Source organism: Canis aureus, chromosome 5 (genome assembly GCF_053574225.1).
Source record: "Canis aureus isolate CA01 chromosome 5, VMU_Caureus_v.1.0, whole genome shotgun sequence".
NCBI classification, from domain to species: domain Eukaryota; kingdom Metazoa; phylum Chordata; class Mammalia; order Carnivora; family Canidae; genus Canis; species Canis aureus.
The window spans coordinates 55,576,697-55,597,428 of NC_135615.1; the positions used below are offsets into that span (position 1 = coordinate 55,576,697).

The 20,732-nt window shown below is 43.2% G+C and overlaps 1 protein-coding gene across 1 annotated transcript in view; it reads left to right on the forward strand.

Annotated features, from left to right (window-relative positions):
- The window catches only part of MCCC2 (methylcrotonyl-CoA carboxylase subunit 2), a 73,207-nt gene extending 53,141 nt beyond the window's left edge, over window positions 1–20,066 (forward strand). The window contains exons 9-17 of the mRNA XM_077898118.1: window positions 264–363; window positions 475–570; window positions 4,833–4,905; window positions 8,460–8,536; window positions 9,204–9,270; window positions 11,434–11,590; window positions 12,450–12,564; window positions 15,197–15,282; window positions 17,973–20,066. Of these exons, the coding sequence (XP_077754244.1) occupies window positions 264–363; window positions 475–570; window positions 4,833–4,905; window positions 8,460–8,536; window positions 9,204–9,270; window positions 11,434–11,590; window positions 12,450–12,564; window positions 15,197–15,282; window positions 17,973–18,090 (889 nt within the window). The 3' untranslated portion in view covers window positions 18,091–20,066. The remainder of the gene's footprint in view (window positions 1–263; window positions 364–474; window positions 571–4,832; window positions 4,906–8,459; window positions 8,537–9,203; window positions 9,271–11,433; window positions 11,591–12,449; window positions 12,565–15,196; window positions 15,283–17,972) is intronic.
- The last annotated feature ends 666 nt before the right edge of the window (window positions 20,067–20,732 follow it).

The following is a 20,732-nucleotide window of genomic DNA, read 5'->3' on the forward strand; positions in this document are numbered from 1 at the left end:
CAGAGACACAGGCAGAGGGAGAAGCAGACTCCCTCTGGGGAGCCCGATGTGGGACTCGATCCCAGGACCCCGGCATCACACCTTGAGCCAAAAGCAGACGCTCAACCACTGAGCCACCCAGGCATCCCAAATTAGATGACATTTATTAAAGTATTCTGGAAGTAAAAATGATGTCATCTTTAGATGAGAGAGGGTCTTTGGGGTTTAAGATATTTATTTTCCTTTTTCCTGTTCTGATTATTTTAGTGTGCTTTACTCTGCAGAAAGTCTGGAGTAACTGATTACTATGCTTTGGATGATTATCATGCCCTTCACTTAACTAGGAAGATTGTGAAGAATCTAAATTATCAGAAGAAATTAGATGTGAGTTGGTTATGTTCTTGTATCTTTTATTTTCTTGAAAAGCATTTTGGCTTATGTTACCTTGAATTATGTCTTTAAATGGATTAATATGATTGTTTTATATTTCTGCAGGTTACTATAGAACCTTCTGAAGATCCTTTATTCCCTGCTGATGAATTGTATGGAATAGTTGGTACAAACCTTAAGAGGCAGTTTGATGTCCGAGAGGTGTGTAGTGTGAACTGTGAGCTATAAACCCTGCTGTCTGTCTCTTTATATTTGTATCCATCTTTTTTTTAACGTGTATCCATTTTTAAGGTTGAAATCGGTTTCCATACTTTCCTGCCTAGAGCCCCTTGTGGCTCTCAGTAGGGAGTGACATGTAATGGGCAAGATCTCTTACTAGAAGGAAGAGGGGGATAAAAATCTCTTAATGGTTGGAAAGTTTTCGTTGCACAGTGGTGACGCTTGCTTTGTTCATCAATAGGACTCCCTATTCCTGTGGACGTTAGGAATGATGTAGGCAACTTTATTAATTTTCATCTATTTCTTTTTAGTGTTCTTATTTTGGGAAGTGGACGAAATGTCATTAAGTTGTTGAAAGGGAAAAAACGCACCCTTTCAGATCAATATGACCTTAACAGAGATTAGACTTTTGATGACACCTGAAGATGTTGCTATGGTTACAGATTGCTGACATGGTCTTCTTTGGTCTCGATTAATAATTTTCAGTGCATGCATATAGCATGTAGTCTTATTTTGTTCACTATCCATATCTGACAGTACTTTTTAAATGGGGAAATAATCTTAGTATCAGGTTCTGTGCCTTAATATTTGTTAGTTTTCCCTTTGACTATAAAACTATTGTGTGTTATTGTGTGAAAAATTATAGAAAATGCAGAAAAACATAAGATTGCTTATGATCCCACCCTCCAAAGAAAGCAGCGAATATTTTGGTGTTTTGGCTTATTGTGTATGTATACATTTTTACATAGCTGTGATAGTGTATACATACAAACATATGCATGTGTATTTTTATTTGTTTTTTAATTTTTTAATTAAGGTTTTATTTATTTGAGAGAGAGCACAAGTGGGTTGGTGGGGAGGACAGAGGGAGAGGGAGAAGCAGGCTCCCCACTGAACAGGGAGTGCAATGTGGTACTTGATCCCAGGACCCCGAGATCATGACCTGAGCCAAAGGCAGACTTTCAGTTGACTGAGCCACTCAGGTTCCCCCACATGTGTATTTTAAAAATTCTTTTTCCAGTTTAATTTATAAACATTTCTCTAATATTTAAAAGTTCTTCATGAAGCCTTTTACCATGACTAGGTCTTATTTGCTATAATATTACCTGGTGACACGGTAGGCACTCAGTAAATATTTTTTTTGAACAAATTGATGAATGTAATATCCCACCTGTGAATGTGCACATTTATTTTAGGCAATACCCCTATATTGTGGGTTCTTAACATCCTGGATTTTTATGGAACTCCAGCTGGTATTTCACTTTAGGAAGGTGACTTAGTTAATTGCAAGCTATAGAATTAGGATTTTAGCTTGCCTCTTCAGTTAATTACAGGCATAGAGAGTTTGGTACTTACAATCCAACGTGCTTGAAAAATGAGTTGTTGCAGATAGCCAGGTTTTCTAAATGGCTAAGAGTTCTTAGCTAAATGGCTAAGAATCAAGCATAACCACTTTTTTCCATTTATTTGACAGTATTTATTGAATGCTTGTTCTGTGAAGGTATTGTCTGAGACACCAGGGGTACAGAAATCAGTAAAGCAGATGCAAATCCATGCCTTTATGGTAGTTCCATTTCATTTACATGGAGGTCTTTTTATAAAGATAGACTTTTTACCTTTTCTTTGTTCTTTTTTTTTTTTTTAAGATTTTATTTATTTATTCCTGAGAAATACAGAGAGAGACAGAGACATAGGCAGAGGGAGAAGCAGGCTCCCTGTGGGGAGCCCAATGTGGGACTTCATCCCTAGATGCTGAGATTAGGACCTGAGCCAAAGGCAGATGCTCAACCACTGAGCCACCTAGGTGCCCATCTTTTCTTTTCTTCTCTTTTCTTTTCCTTTTCTTTCTTTCTCTTTTCTTTTTCTTTTATTTATTTATTAGAGAGAGAGAAAGGAGGAGAGAGCACAAGCAAAGGGGAGGGACAGAGGAAAAGGGAGAAGCAGACCCCCAGCTGAGCAGGGAGTCTGACAACCTGGGGCTCTATCCCAGGACTGACTGAGTCACCAGGCGCCCCTAGACTTTTACCTTCTTAAATAGTATCCTAGACTTTCTACCTTTTGCTGATTCATATTCATCATTGTGATGATAATATGCTATGTTTTCCTTTTTTTTTTTTTTTTTAAAGATTTGTTTATTTATGATAGACATAGAGAGAGAGAGAGAGAGAGAGGCAGAGACACAGGGGGAGGGAGAAGCAGGCTCCATGCAGGGAGCCTGACGTGGGACTCGATCCCGGGACTCCAGGATCGCTCCCCGGGCCAAAGGCAGTCGCTAAACTGCTGAGCCATCCAGGGATCCCCTATGTTTTTCTATAATTGCAAATAAGCCTTGTATGGAGGTCTTACTATGGAGCTAGAACTGTGATGTTCATTCAGAAAGCTGACTTGTAGTCCTTGTTTCCCTAGTCAGTGGTTCTGGATGGGACCTCTCTGAGCATTGCTTTCCACTTCTAGAAATAGGTATAGTACCAAATGCTATGTCTGTTCCCTGAAGTTTGAGTCTTTGTGAAGACGAGTTAATGTATCATATGTGGCTGGGTGGTGGTCATCCTATAGCAAATAGAAGATAGTTTCATACTAAGTGGCCCTAGTTTGCTGTGCTCTTTGAGTGGCTTTATTATTTATTTTTGTGTGAAAGAATGGTAGTTGTTATTTGTTGATTGTGTTTTAGAAGGTACCATTTTGGAGATACATAGTGTTTAGAACAGATAACTTACATTCCTGTTACATTATCGAATCTTTTAGAAAATAAAAAATAATTCCAGGTAAGCTCTTGCTTTTTGGAAAGAATGATGTTGGGAAGAATTCATTCATCATTCAGCCTTTGAATGTTAGAAACAAAGCTTTGATGGGGTTAACAGGAAAAAGGAAGTTTGAACTAAATAGAAAAATGGTGTGTATCATCAAAAATAGTTTCTGAACAAATCTGGAATATGTTTGGAACTCTTTGAAATAGTCCTGATGTATATGATGAGTCCCAAGGATAAACTGGTTAGTAATTACTCCTTTTAGATTAAATATGTATATATGTGGGATGATCCTTCAAGTATATCAGATACAGAATCAAGGAACCCTCATTGAAGCCTTAATAATAATAGCTACTTTTCAGTGAGGGCCAGGTGGTGTGCTTTAGTTAGCACTTTTTAAAGTATGATCCTTTTTTTTTTTTTTTTTAATTTTTATTTATTTATGATAGTCACACACAGATAGAGAGAGAGAGGCAGAGACACAGGCAGAGGGAGAAGCAGGCTCCATGCACCGGGAGCCCGACGTGGGATTCGATCCCAGGTCTCCAGGATCACGCCCTGGGCCAAAGGCAGGCGCCAAACCGCTGCGCCACCCAGGGATCCCTTTTTTTTTTTTTTTAACTTTGTAAGTTTTTATGTGCATACCACATCTTCTTTATCCATTCATCAGTCAGTGGCCATTTGGGCTCTCTCCATAGTTTGGCTATTGTAGATAATGTTGCTATAAACACCAGAGTGCACGTATTCCTTCGAATCAGTATTTTTGTATCCTTTGGGTAAATACCTAGTAATGCAATTGCTGGGTCATAGGATAGTTCATTTCTAACTTTTTGAGGAACCTCCATATTGTTTTTTAGAGTGGCTGCATCAGTTTGCAATCCTACCAACATTGTAAGAGGGTTCCCCTTACCTTTTTTTTTTTTTTTTTAACTAGATGAAAAAACTGAGGCTTAGAGGACTTTAGGAAATCAGCCTATGACTCTAGTTTCTCAGCAGTAGACCTGGGTGTCAGAGCTGGGTCTTCATTATCTTTTTAGGTTCATCACATCCTTATAACTTTGTCCCACCTTTGCAGAAGTGAGAACTGAGACTCTCTCTAGGACCACAAATCCTGTGTGATCCCTTCATTTGGAGGCTAAGTCTCCTCACTCTAAGCCTATACCTTGCTTTATGATTGAATCCCTGACCCTTAGCTAATATTTTTTAGTAGTTCCTGAAGCTGTGAGTCCACCTTCCAGCCCTTATAGTCTCTCTGATTTTCTGGTATGTTACATGGTTCTGTGGCTCTTACAGGGCAGTGTAAAACCAGGGCCCGGAGTGACTTGAGAGGATTAACCTCATGTATAAAGTGAAATTCTAGAGAGAAGACTTGCTGTGTAGGGTAAAATTCTGTGAGAGTGACAACTTAACAGGGAACTTGTTTTCCTTATGAATGTCTTAATGTAAAAATCTTTTTGTAATATGACCTTTCAGGGACATTGTTATTTTTCTTCTCAGGTCATTGCTAGAATCGTGGATGGAAGCAGATTCAACGAGTTCAAAGCCTTATATGGAGACACTTTAGTTACAGGTATAAAGGAAAAGAGTTGAAAATAACATTTTTTTAAAAGATTTTATTTGTAAATAATCTCTATCCCCAATGTTGGGCTTGACCTCACAACCCTGCGATTAAGAGTCATATGTTCCACCGACTGAGCCAGCGAAGTACCCTGAACATTTTCTATGGCTTTGAGAATAGGTGATCTCTTGTCTCAAGGTATTGATGTACTTGGCGTGAGCTTTGTTATTTAGAGCAGCACAAGTGTGTGGGTCCTTATTCAGAAGGAGTTGTTTTGTGAAGGTTATGTGTAGCTCAATGGTTTCATAGATCGAGAGGGTTTATGATGATGACAGCTAGATGCTGTGGGATTGGACCTTGTCTGGGGCTTGGCATTCACTGTATAGAAAGCTTATTGGGGGGCCCTGGGTGGCTTAGTCGGTTAAGCATCCAACTCTTTTTTTTTTTTTTTAGCATCCAACTCTTGATTTTGGCTGAGGTCATGATCTCACGGTTGTGAGATGCAGCCCCACGTCAGGCTCTACTGGGCATAGAGCTTGCATAAGATTCTTTTCCTCCCTCTCTATCTGCCCCTCGCCCCACTTCTCTCTCCTCTTAAAAAGAAAAAACAAGATTCTTATCACAGTAAAATTAGTAGAAATAATTGTAGTTTTTTTTGTTTCTCTGGATAATTTGTAGTATTTTTGAAAATTTCAGCACTGTTTCCTTGGTTCTTTAGTCTTTAATTCTAGCAGATTTTATGTGATGTAAGCTTCCTAGAAGGATGTAAAGTGAGCTACACCTTCCCATAACCTCTATGTAGGTCTAACAGTGAATCGTGTAAACACTAGATTGAGACTATAGGACAGAAAACCAAATCTGAAAAAAACAAAACGTTTTTAAAAGTTTATAAAAAGTTCATTCATCTAAAGTGTTGAGTTTGTAGGCTTTTGAAGAAAGGTATTTGAAACTGATGCTAGGCCCATAATAATCTATCTTGGCCAAATGGCAAAATGAATTTTGTGAATCTTATTAGGTCTTATGAAAGCTAGAAAATGTAGTAAGTAACCTGGAGACAACATATCAGAGGAAAAAAAACCTACAAAAAATCCAAATTGCAAATATACATTGAGGCTTAAGGATAAATCACAGCACTTTCTCCTGGTCTGATTTATGAACAACAAAAGGCTTCACACTGGGAGTGGAATTTATGTTTTTGTATTTGAGGTGTTTAAGTGATTAAAAGCTTTTTGTTTGATACATAGTCAGGATTTGTGACCAAACAGTTCAGGATGTAACCCTCATCCTGCAGCAGTTGGAAACAAGTCAGAGCTGTTTCTGCTTCTTTCCCAAAGATGGGTGGGGCTGTCTCTGCTGTCTGTTTTTATGAATTTGCCCCAGACTTGCTGACAGACTTGTGGTACCTTTGTCCCCTAGAGTACTTAAGGATATACGTAGCGCCTGTGCCCCTCCTTGACTGTGCTGGAGTTCAGATAAGATCAGAGAAAGGGAAGAGGCGTGAGGTGGAGAAGAGGGGCGCAGGGGGTGGTGAGAGGAGCATGTATTGGCAGGGAGGGAGAAGAATGGATTTTCTGAGGATCAGGTATGTCTGGCAGCTGTAAAGTTTCCTCCTGCCTCTGCACTTACCTCACATAGGCCCTAGTAGTTTCTTGGACATTCTGCTTTCCATTTTGGCCCGAAGGAGTTTGGTGAAGGTACTTCCTCCGTGTCCCTGATATAGTGGGGCATGTTTCCTCCTTAGCAGGCCCTGTGCCTGGAGATCCTAGTCCAGGCTGAGGTTAAAAGTCTAGACAGCTCACAGGGCAGTAACACTTTAGGGGCAGTTACCACACTGCCAGGACAGGTGCAAGATTCCTCACTTTTTTTTTTTAATGGATTTTTTTTTTTTTTTAATTTATGATAGGCCCACAGTGAGAGAGAGAGAGGCAGAGACACAGGCAGAGGGAGAAGCAGGCTCCATGCACCGGGAGCCTGACGTGGGATTCGATCCCGGATCTCCAGGATCGCGCCCTGGGCCAAAGGCAGGCGCTAAACCGCTGCGCCACCCAGGAATCCCTCCTCACTGTTTTTGTGGGATGAGGGAAGTCAGAGTGGATGGCTAGACCTTGGGGGATCGTCACCCCTCTGTGTTGCCTCCGTGAGTGGCATTGCTGTTTAAGATGGACAGCGTTGGCTTTTGGCTGGGATTTTAGGACAGAAAGACCAAGAAAACCAAGACAAGGCCAGAATAAAGAAAGAAAACACATTTTTAATGACTCAGTGTTTCTGGTGCATCAGTAGATTGACATTCTCTCTTGTCCATTAATTTTTCTTCAACAATTTTTTGAGCACCTGCTTTGTGTCACGTATCACACATGTGTCAGTGGCGGCCTGGACCTCCTGAGCTTGAAGACAGAGCCCGGTTCTGGGCCCTTTGGTTGCGTGCCTTCTTGGACCTTGGCTTCCAAGTATTTGACACCTACCTAGAGTCCTAAAGAGGCTTGTTGAAATTCAGGATCTCTCTAGCCACAGTGTTCAGGTTCACAAAACCTCCTGAAATCGCCTCGAGTGTCTCCCTCACATACTGACTACTGGTTCCCTTCCCCCCCCCCTTTTTTTTAGATTTTTGTTTATTTATTCATGAGAGACAGAGAGAGGGAAAAGGAGACTCCTTGCAGGGAGCCCGATGTGGGACTCGAACCCAGATCCCAGGATCGCACCCTAAGCTAAAGGCAGACACTCAACCACTGAGCCCCCAGGCGTCCCCAGTTCCCTTCCTTTCCTTCTCCCTTACTCCGTGTGTCTGTGCGAATGGGCAGCGGGTGTTTGCAGCAGCGATGGGACTGGGAGTGACATTCATTCTTCTAAGCTTAGCCATTTTTTTACTTGAAACTCATGACCCTCTGGGCTTGACTGTGTTCCTGCCTTTTTTTTTTTTTTTTTAAAGATTTTATTTATTTATTCGTAGACACAGAGAGAGAGAGGCAGAGACACAGGCAGAGGGAGAAGCAGGCTCTCCATGCAGGGAACCTGATGTGGGACTCGATCCCCGGTCTCCAGGATCACACCCTAGGCTGCAGGCGGCGCCAAACCGCTGCACCACTGGGGCTGCCCTGTGTTCCTGTTTTTAAAAGCAAGTCTGCCTTTGCTGGCTTTATCCCCTTTACCACAAGTGTGTGTCATCGCCTCAGCCATTTTCAAGCAAGCCACTTACCTGAAACTGGTGGAGAGCTCTGAATGTGGGCCTTGAAGGGCCCTCCGTCTGGGATCCATTGCATTCCAGAATAGCCTCCGTCTGGGACTGAGTGGACATACGTTCCATGAATGGGCGACACCCTAATCCCATCATCTAACCAAACCAGCCAGTCAGACAAGTGACAGCCTTACCTGTGACACATCCAAGGAAGCAAAAAACCTAGACTCCAGGGCCTTAGAAATAAGAAACTGTGACAGGAGCTGTTCTGTACCCTAGATATGATCTCTACATTTTAAACTTTGATTTGAAATTACGGAAGCATAACCATGTCTGTCAGCTGTGTATTAAAAGCTCTCAGAAAAAATAAATATTTTTTCAATTTTCTTTTGAGGATTTGCTAGAATATTTGGATACCCCATAGGTATCATCGGAAATAATGGAGTTCTCTTTTCTGAATCGGCAAAAAAGGCAAGTACTGTTAATGTTAAACGTGTTGCAAGATTTTCTGTTTTAATTGAAACATAATTAACTTTTGAAGGTCAAGTAATGAATGAAAGTTTATGGCCTAAAAGCTTTAAAACTTTTAACCAAATGCCTTAGTAGGCTGAACACTGTGTGAACGTGCATGTGGACGTGTGTGTGTTAGTGTTTGAAATAGTTCTTACAGACATTTATATTAACCTGTCTTATCTAAAGCACTATTTAAAAAATCAAATGTCTTAGGAAAGTTCTTATGAGATCCTTGAATTACAAGCGCTGCGGATGACACGCACACATCCTTAGGCTCTGAGAATACTGTGGAGATTTGAAGTGGAAAACTAAAGAATTGCCTCGTAGCTCCCACAGATGAGCAGTTCTTCTCTTAGGTCTTTGGGTTTTAGTTGCAACCTGTTCAGAACACTAGCGATTGACCTTGTTCCTACAGCTGTGTGCCAGTGATCATACAGGTGACTGCAAAACAAGCGCAGTACACCAGGGTCACATGTGCCACTGACGGTGGGTCTGCGTGGTCGTATTGCTACTAGCCAAGCACAGGGGACTCTGTTATTGTTGACCCAAGTATGGTGTTTGCAGGGTGCATGCTTGGATGCAGGTTTGTTAACTCCTTTAAAAAGATGATCTCATGTGCTTACAGGGGGCTCACTTCATCCAGGTATGCTGCCAAAGGAATATTCCTCTGCTGTTCCTTCAAAACATCACTGGTAAGACAATAGCTTAATCAGTTTTGTTGCGTTATCCCAGAGCTGCACTGTGCATGCGGTATGACTCCGGTATTGGACCGTGTAGACCCAGGATGGTTCTGTCATAACAAAAAGGTCTATTGGATACTTTTCATAGAGTCTCTTTAAGGGTTAACACTTCATGAATCAAATATATGAGAAGTTTATCCGTATTTGGATAAAGCAGTTTCCGAGTTCCGCGTCATACAGTCTGGTGGCCTCCCTTCACCCCTCCACACGCATACCTGTCCCTCCAGCAGCAGCAGTAGCAGCAGCAGCAGCAGGGCTCTGTTCTCCGCCAGGAACGTTCTCTGATCTCACTGCCAGAAAGTGTTTTCTGACCCAGCTCTTTCCTAGCATTTTTTTTCCCAAAAGGATTTCAAGCACATGCTGTGGCTCCCCCTTTCCCTCATTGTTTTGTGTAGTTAATTCTGCCCGAGGTGACATATTATAAAAGGTCTACGCCCATCCTGAACAACAGTCTGGGGATTTGAGTTTGGCCTCCAGAGAATGGTATGATCAGTATCACCTCTCTGGATTTCATGTTTCACACATGATCTTAATGGGGTGCATGAAACGATCTTGAAGGTTTCTTATGGTTGTAGATTTCTTTTTCCCCAGAATTCTCTTGTTCTACTATTTGTATTGTATGTTGCAGTTAGATAATTGGTTAGCTGACCCCCCCCCCCATCTTCTAAGTGATTCATAGTTATCTCAGGCTCAAAGGAAGGAGGGCTCTTAATTACTTGTTAGAATCAGGGAAGCCTTCACCAAAAAAAAAAAAAAACAACAACAAAAAAGAGTGGCTCATAGCAGTTAGCAGGGCTTTAAACCGTCTGGTGCTGCTCTTAAGTTTATGCTACTTGGTTAGATGAGTTTTGAGAGGCGTCATATCCAGACAGCAGCCTGAGGGGGCCTTAGGTGCCAAACCTTATTAAAGGGCAGATAAAAAGGATTCTGAGGCTTCACTAGTCCAGGAGCCTCGTTTCTAATAATGGTTCATGGTTTATTAACCAACAGTAAATTAATTATCTTCTTGGAAGATACACCTACCTTGTGGTTTTTCGGTTTTTCAGTTCGATGGGGGCAGAGAACAGAGGTTGAGTTTGATTCTGCAACCTTGCATTTGAGAGACTTGTGTGACGTTCACGGAACTATGTATGCAGAGGGCAGTTGAATAAATCTTGAGCGCAGAAAATGTGTGTCAGCTGCAAGGTGAAAATGTAGGCGACCTCAGAATGTGTAGATGTTACTTAAAGCTGTGGGAAGAGATAAGAACACCCCGAGAGGAGAGAAGAGGGCTCAGCGACAGTGTTTGAGTAACTCTGCTTCCTTCCAGAGATGGGAGTAGAGGAAGGGAGCTCAATTGTGGTGTTTTTAACACTGGGAAGGGTTGGAGAAAGACAAGGGAGGTGGCACCGTCTTCTTGGAGGCAAAATCCTCCGCAGGGAACAGAGAGGCTGTGGGCTGCCGGGTGAGGGATGAGAGCTTGAAGATAGCTGGTGTTTAAGGTGGCTTTCTGTTGTTTTTTTTTTTTTTTTTTAAATTCAATTTGCCGACATGTAGTATAACATCCAGTGCTCATCCCATCAAGTGCCCTCCTCAGTGGAATGTTTCAGGGAGTCAAGACAAGGCGGAAAGAGAAGCTGTGAGCTCTAGTGAGAGCCCTGCTCAGAGGGGCTGCAGGGAAGCACGTCGGGCCCGGCGAGGGCGAGGGCTGTCCCGTCAGTATGGTGGTTTCCGCAGCTTGTACAGGTGTCCCATAACGAGTGAGTCTGACGGGGGTATTGCGAGGGGAGGAGGAACGTGCCCAAGACCCAGAAGGCCCAATGCGGCCAAAGAGCAGCTTCAGCGGAGTCGGGAGCTTGAGGAAGTAGAGGAACCTTGTCATTGTGAAAAATTCTTGTACCTGGTGGTGGAGCCCCTGGCAGAGGCTCTTAGTGTCTCTGAAACATTGAAGTTTTAAGGCAGCACTCCAGAAGGAGCAGTGTCTGTACTGAAGCAGGCCCGTGAGCACCAGGCCTCAGAGCAGGGCTTGCCGCGGGCCTTGGTCTTCGGCTTGCCGTGTCACATTCTTTGATCACCAAGCCCCTGTGCTGAGACAATTTGTTGAGGATAAGTCTCTTTTCCTTTTGTCTCTCTTAGGATTTATGGTTGGTAGAGACTATGAAGCTGAAGGAATTGCCAAGGATGGTGCCAAGATGGTGGCCGCTGTGGCCTGTGCCAACGTGCCCAAGATAACTGTCATCATTGGAGGGTCTTATGGGGCTGGAAACTACGGGATGTGTGGCAGAGCATATAGGTTGGTGGTTGTCATGGTCTTCTCTGAAAGAATGAATCACACCTCAAGCATAAGTATAAATGGTCAGTTTGTTACCAGTTTATTTGAAACACAGAATGACATTCCCAGATCTTGATCGGTTATACAATAATTGGTATCATATGGAGGGGTGAGATGAAATTTTCAGGCTAAATGTGCTACTTGGAAGAAATCCACAACAGGAATCAGGAAATATTTTGAAATGGCTGCTAATGACAATACTACATATCGTAACTCGTGTGATGCAGCTGAAGTCTTGCTTTGTGGCGGGTGTGTAGTAGACATAAGTATATATATTGGAAAAGAAGGAAGGCTGGAAATCAATGAGCCAGGCAGCCAGCTCAGGAAGTTCAAAGAACAGCATGTTAAATGCAAGAAAAATAGAAAACAAGATGTTATTAAGATAGAACAATCAGGCCCAGAGTTGTCGTGTTTATAAAGATTAACAAATTTGGCAATCTCTCAGTAAAACTAAAAAAATAAAACAGAAAGGCTTTATTTATTTATTCTTTTTATCAGAAATGGAAAACAGGACATGACTGCAGATAACAAGGGGATAATTTGAATGTCTTTATGCTCAGTAAATTGAGATAAAATGAGAAAATGAAATTTATCAAAGCAGACAGCGCAATCACCTAGAGAATGTAGAAATCCCACTACATTGAGGCCACACCTCTGGAGATGAGCCTGGGGTGGGTTCCAGGCTTGGGTGTGTTTTTTTGTTTTTTGATCCCCTTGTAATGTCCAGCTAGATAAAAGAACCACTCATTTAGAAGTAAACACAAGCCTGTGCGAACCTCCATGAATTAATCTGATAGTTTTTTCTTCTGTCCCCCCACAGCCCAAGATTCCTCTACCTGTGGCCAAACGCTCGCATCTCAGTGATGGGAGGAGAGCAGGCGGCCAGTGTGTTGGCCACAGTAGCAGAGAACCAAAGAGCACTCAAAGGGAAACAGGTAAATGCCATTTCTCCTTCTTGTCTGGGTTTGGCCCTTAGCACCGAGGGCTTTCGCGGCCGGGGGCACATGCCCGGAACCCCCCGTGTTCAGGGGTGAGGGTCTCACGCCGGGGCCTGGCTTCCTTTAGAAGATGCTGACCTTGAGCAGTGTGACTTACATATGCTCTGTCTCTCTTCGCAGAGCCACCGTCTTTGAGGTCCCTTCATGTAATTTTTTCAGAATTTCCAAGAAAACACTTGAGAAACCCTGCCTGTGAGCACCCGAGGCATAGAGACGTTTGACTCTGAGTCGTTTGCAGTTAGTGAGACTTAAATAAATGTGACTTACACCTTTGATTTTATGACTGAGAGGAGTGGGACTTTGTTGTTTCAGTGTCTCCCTCACAGTGTGTTTGTGTGGGAGGGCTCAGTCCTCCAAGTGAGAAATGAGTGATGTTATCCTGTGCATATGATGAATGAAGGATCGCGGAGAGGTCACTGGCAGCTTGATGACAGGCAGGTCAGCAAGCGGCTTTTAGTTTCACTGTGTGTTAATGGTAGGCTCTTTAAGGGATTATTTTTTAGGTCTCGTCAGCAACATCAAACAAAAGGTACTGAGCACTCCACAGGGCCCGGCGTGCTCCCAATCACCCTAGAAAATTGACATGACTCAGAGAAAATGTGGTTCCTGCCCCCGTGAGGAGCTGACATCCTGGGGGCTGACACATTACAGTCTAGGGGTTGAGTGAACAACAAGAAAATTTATTAAGGCAAATTCTTCACTGCAAGTTTTCAAAGGGGATTCTTTTGTTTGTGTCTCAGAGATCCTTCTGCAGTTCCGAGTTCATTAGTTTTGTTTCTGAGAGAGCGCGTGTGTGCGTGAGTGCAGTGGGGGATGGGGAGGAGTGGTGGCCGGGCAGAGCCGAAGAGAATCCCAGTGCGGGGCTCAGTCCCATGGTCCTGAGATTGTGGCCTGAGCTGAAATCAAGAGTTGGAGGCTTAACCTACGGAATCACCCAGGTGCCTCTTCATTAATTTTTATGAGTTATAACTTAAAAACTATCTTCTGCAAGTATCGCACGTTCCGGTGGTTGGTGCGTGTTTCTGGAATGGTTTAGGTGTGCTGTTTTACCGTAACAGGGCATAGCGTGGACAGGGCTTTTCCTTCTAAGGCTGTCATTCCTCCCTTGAGGGATCCTCCAGTCAACTGTCCAGTTTGCAGAGTGGGGATAAAAGAAGGACAGGGCAGGGCTCTGCCTCTCTCAACGCATCCCACCCGTGCCCCACTTCCTCAGTTGTCTTCTCCAAGCGGCAGGAACTCTGCAGGCTTCACCCGAGGTTTCATACTCACTTCAGTACCGACTAGTATCCAAGCAAAACGAAAGGTTTCCGTGTGTGCGTGTGTTAGGGCTCGTGGGGGGTACGAAATGCTCCCGGATACATGTATCTCTAAGGATTTCATTTAGAGAGAGAGCATGTTAGCGTGAGTGGTGGGAGGGCAGAGGGACAAAGAGTCTCAAGCAGACCTGTGCTGAGCGCAGAGCCTGATGTGGGCTCCATCTCATGACCCTGAGATCCTGACCTGAGCCCAAATCAAGAGTTGGGCACTTAAGGGACTGAGCCACCCAGGTGCCTCTCTACCTGTTATTTTAAACCATATAGCCCAGTGCACTAGTCTCTCACTAACAAGTTCTTTGATTGCTTTGACAGACCAATATATAAATCGTTCTATTTTTATGTATGAAAGGAAAGTACAGGACTTTAGTGGTTCTCTCTCCAAATTCTTGACATATTAATGATATTAAACTATGAAGGTACATGAAAGAAGGTTGGATTTATTGAAATAACTCATTTGTTTTTGGTGTGAAATACTTTTTTATGTTGAAAATACTTTTTAGGGGGATGCCTGGGTGGCTCAGCAGTTGAGCATCTGCCTTCGGCCCAGGGTGTGATCCTGGAGACCCGTGATCGAGTCCTGCATCCCTCTGCCTGTGTCTCTGCCTCTCTCTCTCTGTGTATCTCTCATGAATAGATAAATAAAATCTAAAAAAAAAAAAAGAGAGAGAAATAGAATATATTTCAGGGTTTCAAAATTAGTTTGCATAAAGATTTTTACATCTGAATTAATTATCACTTGTTTCTGGCAATACTGGTGAGCAAGCCACTAAATTTTTAGTTAGGGAGAAATACCTCTCATCTATTTGGGTTTATTCAAGTTGTGGTTGATGTTTTACCCTTTAGGCCTTAAAATTCTTTGAATTTGGCTATTTTGAATGAAAATTCCCTACTTGGCCACCTTCAAAAGGAAGTGCTACATGTAAGGTCCCCCTTTCACTATGCTGTATAATTCACATCCATTGCTGGAGCCTGCTAGAACACAATACCCGTGGTTTTGAGTCTTACCCTAAAACGCCTCAGGCTGTTGTGTCTGGTAAGGGGGATGTCGCCCCAGACTCTCAAGTCTCAGGTAAGGGCCTGAGTGTTCGGGCATCTCTTATACTCCACATCTGTCACTGTGCAGATGTTGGTTGTGACATGATTACTCATGAAATGCTTGGCGCTTTTTTCTTGAGGTTCTCCTGAGTGGGTCTGTTGTTTTATTACAGTGGATTTACTTATGGCTTATGGTCCTTTTTTTTTTTTTTCTTCAGTTGTCCAGTGCTGATGAAGCAGCTTTAAAAGAGCCCATCATTAAGAAGTTTGAAGAAGAAGGAAACCCTTACTATTCCAGTGCAAGGTGGGGCCCAGGGCTGGGGTTCAGGGCAGCAGCCTTACACAGATCTGGGCAGTTGGGCTGGTCCAGCCTTCATGGGAACCAGACAGGAACGTTGGGACACATTTAATTTTGTACTGTGACCACTATCATGGGACTGTCTGCTGAGATACCACCCCTTCTCCTGGGCTGGGCTGGGGATCCACCATCATTGGTCTGATTCTGCAGTCTCCCCACCCATCTTCCTCATCCCACTTGTAGGTGAGGTCCCTGGACCCACAGAGGCTGAAACCTTTAATTCATTCTTCTATAATTTTTGCTTAAACACGTGGATTCCCATCATACCACCCCCTTTGATTACTTCGTGTTTACCCCATTTTGAATGTGAGAATGGTTGGACACTTGTTGGCGCTTGCTGACAAGGGTGTGTGTGTAAAGGGTGTGTGTGTATTCAGAAGGTGATTACTCACGGCCAGGGTCTGTGTGTCAACACCAAGTAATCCCTTCACATGCTGTTGTGGCTCTTGGTTCTGTTTGTTTCTTGCACGGCTCACCGAGGTAATCAGTGATCGTGGCCTGCCCGGGCTGGAGACTCGCTGGCGTGTGTGCACTCAGACTTCTGTTTTCAGCAACGTTCATGTTCTTCATTCTGAGGCATAATCTCAGCTTCCTATCTTCCTTTTATCCCCTGGGCAGGTGGAATAAAGCATATAACTATTTGTGTCTTTTAAAATTGGGTTATGCGGTGATTTATGTCATTTACTGGTAAACCAAACTGGAAAGAGAAAAAAGAAATTAAAATTTATTTGAGTCATCTGAACACAACGTCTGTGGCAGGCGCTGCTCCTCGCGCTGGGGGCACAAGGGCTGAACATACTTATTCTCAAGAGTATAATCAGTTTCAGATTCAAAATAACACCATTTGACATCTTCAGAAAGCCCATTTCTCTTCCTATTAATATGAATTTTTGCCAGCAAATTTATGGGTATATTTTGTTGTTGTAGGTCATTGATTCATTTAATTAAGATCAAAGTATTTTATAGTCTTTGGGACATTAAACACATTCTTTTTACCATCACTTAAATAGACTTCTGTAGTAGCCAGTAAAAGCAAAGAAGATATGGAAAAACCCCCAAAAAGGTATAAGAGAAAATAATAAATTGTAAGCTCGCCTATAGTTTTTTGTTTCTGCAGAAGATTTTGAGTAAAATTCACAAGGACAGTTGAAATATTAAACTTTGAAAAATAGTGCATCTTTTTTTTCAACCCAGGCTACGTCATCTTTTGAGAAAGACTGAATCCCTTATTATTTTCATACTTGCGTTAGTATTATTTTAATGGACTGTATTCAAGGCAGAAGAGCAAATGGCCTGGGTAGATTTATCTTTGGAGACAAATATCAGACACTAAGGTTTTCCTCTATAACCCAAAGATGATGAACCCTTCTGTGGAAACCCTTGGCGGCACGGGGACAACAATTTTCTTTCAAAATGAAAGGATTTTCAAGCCAGTTTATGACACCTTTGTTGGGTTGAATAAATCTTAGCTTCTCAATAAAATTCTGGTCTGCTTGGGCTCTGCTGACCAGAGGGTTGGAACCATCTTTTCAGAGAGCTCGTCTGTGATGAGCTACTGTGACCTGGGTTTCTCTCCATCCTTCATGTACATGCCTGGTTTCTTCTGCTAACTTCTTTTTATGATCAGAACTTTTTCAGGCATTTGATCAGGTCCTTTTACCCCTCTTACCTGGAGTGGTCTTTTTAACGACCACCCCGAAGCAGCCCCGGCATCACTGTGCCTGCTGTATTATTCTGCTGTAGGCTTCAGAAGGGAGTGTCATCAATCGACCTGGTCATGCATGGCAACCATGGCCTTTCCTTATGGGCTGTTGATACTTCAGGGTCCCTATTATGAATGTTTTATGAGCAAAGATTTGATTCATGGCCTGTCGATGTAAGTATGGTTTAATAATTGATGCTATTGTCCAGATACCGAAGACAGTTTGTTTAAAGAAAGCCAAACTGCCACCTACTTAATGACCTTTAAAAAACAGTATTTCTCATTCATGTTTCTTTATAAAATTGAGGTTGTCAGTGAAAAGCAAACACATTCCTACCTCAGAGTTTCTTTTGTAAGCAACTTCAAGCGACAACTTGTTTTCCTCTTGTAGCAAAAAATAAAGAACATATACAGAAGGTCATTTATTAAGAAAATGTAGTGGAGTCTATTCAGTAATTTTCATAGTTTCTTAAAAGTTTGGGAGTTTGGGGAAGATACACCTTTCCCAATAGAGACTTTGGTTTAAAGTTATTACCTGGGTTCATGTGCCTCTCCGTGTTACTACCAGGAACACGGCAACTTGTACCCGGGTATGGACAGAAGAGGCACAGCAGGCATTTTCCTGGAATAAGTAAAAAAAATTTTTTTTTTTATAAAAATGTTTTAAAATCAAGGATTATTTTGAGGTTCCTTGAAGCAGTTCCCAAAGTCAGAAGCTCACCCTGATGTGCTGGGAGGGCCTGGGATGAAAGTCCTGTCATTTTCCTTTCTCTCTCCTCCTCGTCTGAGTGTGGCCTCAGTCGTGAGAATGTAGCACACCAAAGTAGGTCCCTATGGTACCTGAGGAATAACCTCCGCAGCTCTGGGCATAAATTGTGCAAATGGTAATTTGGTGATAAATTCCTAATGACTTGTGTTTTGTTCTTTTTATCAGGCTATGGGATGATGGGATTATTGATCCAGTGGACACCAGACTGGTCCTAGGTCTCAGTCTTAGTGCAGCCCTCAACGCACCGATCCAGAAGACTGACTTTGGCATCTTCAGGATGTAACTGGAACATACGGCGTCTTCCACTGGACATGTACCAAAAATTAATAGACTTAGTAGCCTTAAAATTTTAGACTTCTCCAACATGTGGCTATAAGAGTAAAATTGCTTTCTTAACACAGTACATTGTATTTTTCTACCTTAAAAAAAATCAGTGAAGATATTTATTTGATGAACTTCAATTCCTTGTCAATTTTCCCAGAGAAATTTTTCTATGGTTCACCTTTGCCCCCCATAAAATGAAGAGAATGATTTACAGTTACCCTTCCTCACCCACACATAGTGGGGAAAGTTCTGTAACCTATAAATTGCAGATATGATGGAGATTATTCACCGAAAGTTGCTTTTCCACTGAAATGAATGTTTTGCTGATTGTGCACGATGCGATTTTAACACAGTTTTTAAAAGCATCTGTTACTTTGCCTTTCAGCCATCATCCCACTCCTTCCCGTAACAGTCAGATTTGTTGCTGTCTGCGCTCGGGGTCCTGTTTGCTCCCTTCTCTCTTCATCCTCCTCCTCCTCCTCGGTTTCTACTGCCAACAGCTGCCTCCCAAGGCTGACCTCCACGTTGCTGAAACCAGTGGGTTCTTTCATGGTTTTATTGGACTGAACTCTCTGCGCCATTAAGAGCGGTGGAATGCTTCCCCCTAGCAGCGCTCTCCTTAGCGTCCGGACCGTAACTCTAGGTTTTCTACCAACCTCTTAGGCCTTTATTGTTCCATCTCCTTTGCCAGGCCCTGTTCCTCTACCGATTTCTCTTACACTCCCTTTACCATTTATCCTGATTTTTCACTAGTAAAAGATGAACAAATTCTTTAAAAAGTACAAAAATAACAGGGAAGTATCTCCTCATCCTTTTTTTTTAATTGTGATAAAATGTATGTATCATAAAATACAGCGTTTTCACCCTCTTAGGTGTTCTGTGGCCTGAAAACATTCACACGGTTATGCTACCATCGTCCGCATCCATCTCCACAACTTTTCAACATTCCGAGCTGAACGTCTGTTTTTGGTAACTCCCCGTTCCCTCTCCCCCAACCCCCGGCACTTTGCTCATTCTTAAATATATGTGTTTCTCATGGTTTGGTTTATTCTCGCTGGGTTGGTCTAGCCCTTTCTGGCTTTGGTTGCCGCCTGAATGCACCTGATTCCTGCCTCAACACATCTCCCTGAGCTCCAGACCTGTATGTCCCCTCCTGGTTTTCTGCACAATGATGGTCTTACAGGAGCCTCAGATTCAATCATCAGGGTCTGTTGATTTTGCCTCCTGTCTCTTGAATTCCCCATCACTTTTGTTCTCTGCCGCGGTGGGCTTTAGAAGCGGTCTGTGTCCAGTCGTAGCTTGCACTGCCTCTCCGTCGTGGGGAGAGTAGCTGGCCATGCTAGTCTCATTCCAAGTGCATGTCTGGTCAGGCTGTCCCCTTGCTTCAATGTCTCACTGGCTCCCGGTGGAAATGCGAGACCCTCCATGGTCTCCAGGATTGTGGCCATCATGTCCCTTCGTCTGTCTCATCTCTTTGACTCTTCCTCACCCTTGGTGCTCCAGCTGCTCTGGACTTCTCATTCCCTGAACCTACAGAGTCCTCCCCCCCCCCCCCCCCCCCCCCAAGGATCCGTCTGCCTGCACCATTCTACTTCCCCTTAAACATTTACCATTTTGTCCATGACTTCCCCGGGCTGGGTCAGACAGTATGTGCTCTTGTAAAACACCAGCCACTCTCTCTGTCTTTCGTATTTATGAGAAACACAAACATTTCTTTAATATTGCCCTCCTGTTAGGATGTAAGCTCTCTGAGAGCAAGGATCTCCTGCTTCGCCTGCCCCTCCAGTCCCTAGCACTTGTAGGTGCTTACATGATATGGTGAATGAATGAGAAATCCATACTTTAATGGATGTCATCAGACCACATTAAAATTGTGTGATTATATGATCTGATGCAACTATCAGGTGCTTTCCTAATAAAATATTTCAAACATTGTGTGTGATGTTCCATTTAGGCAGCATTTGTGTATCAGAAGTCAGTTTAGGTTTTTTGAGATGTGCCCAGATAAGTGTTCACAGTTCAGGGGCAGGCCACATTTTCAGAAGGATATCGGAGGAGGTCCCCGAGAAGACCTGACTAGAGGACCTGACTGCTTCTTCACTCGCTAAAGGGAACAGTGCAGTGGGCGGCTCCACGCCCCTCCCCTTTCCTTGGAAAGCTCGTTCTGTAGAGGAAGCCATTTCAAGAGCGTAGCCTTGGGAGAGAGTAAGGCGACGTGGAGACCATCTGAACACAGTTGAGGCCTCTTTTTTTTTTTTTATTTTATTTTTAATTTTTATTTATTTATGATAGTCACAGAGAGAGAGAGAGAGGCAGAGACACAGGCAGAGGGAGAAGCAGGCTCCATGCACCGGGAGCCCGATGTGGGATTCGATCCCGGGTCTCCAGGATCGCGCCCTGGGCCAAAGGCAGGCGCCAAACCGCTGCGCCACCCAGGGATCCCAGTTGAGGCCTCTTTATAAAGAAGATTGGCCTGTGCGTGTGCGCAGAGGTGATCTCCTGTTGCTCAAGAGCGCTCTCCTCGCTCACCACTGTGGCATGGCCTGCTTCGCTCTCCCCTGGCCTCCCTGTTCTGGGGCCAGTTTTTGAATCAACAGAGTG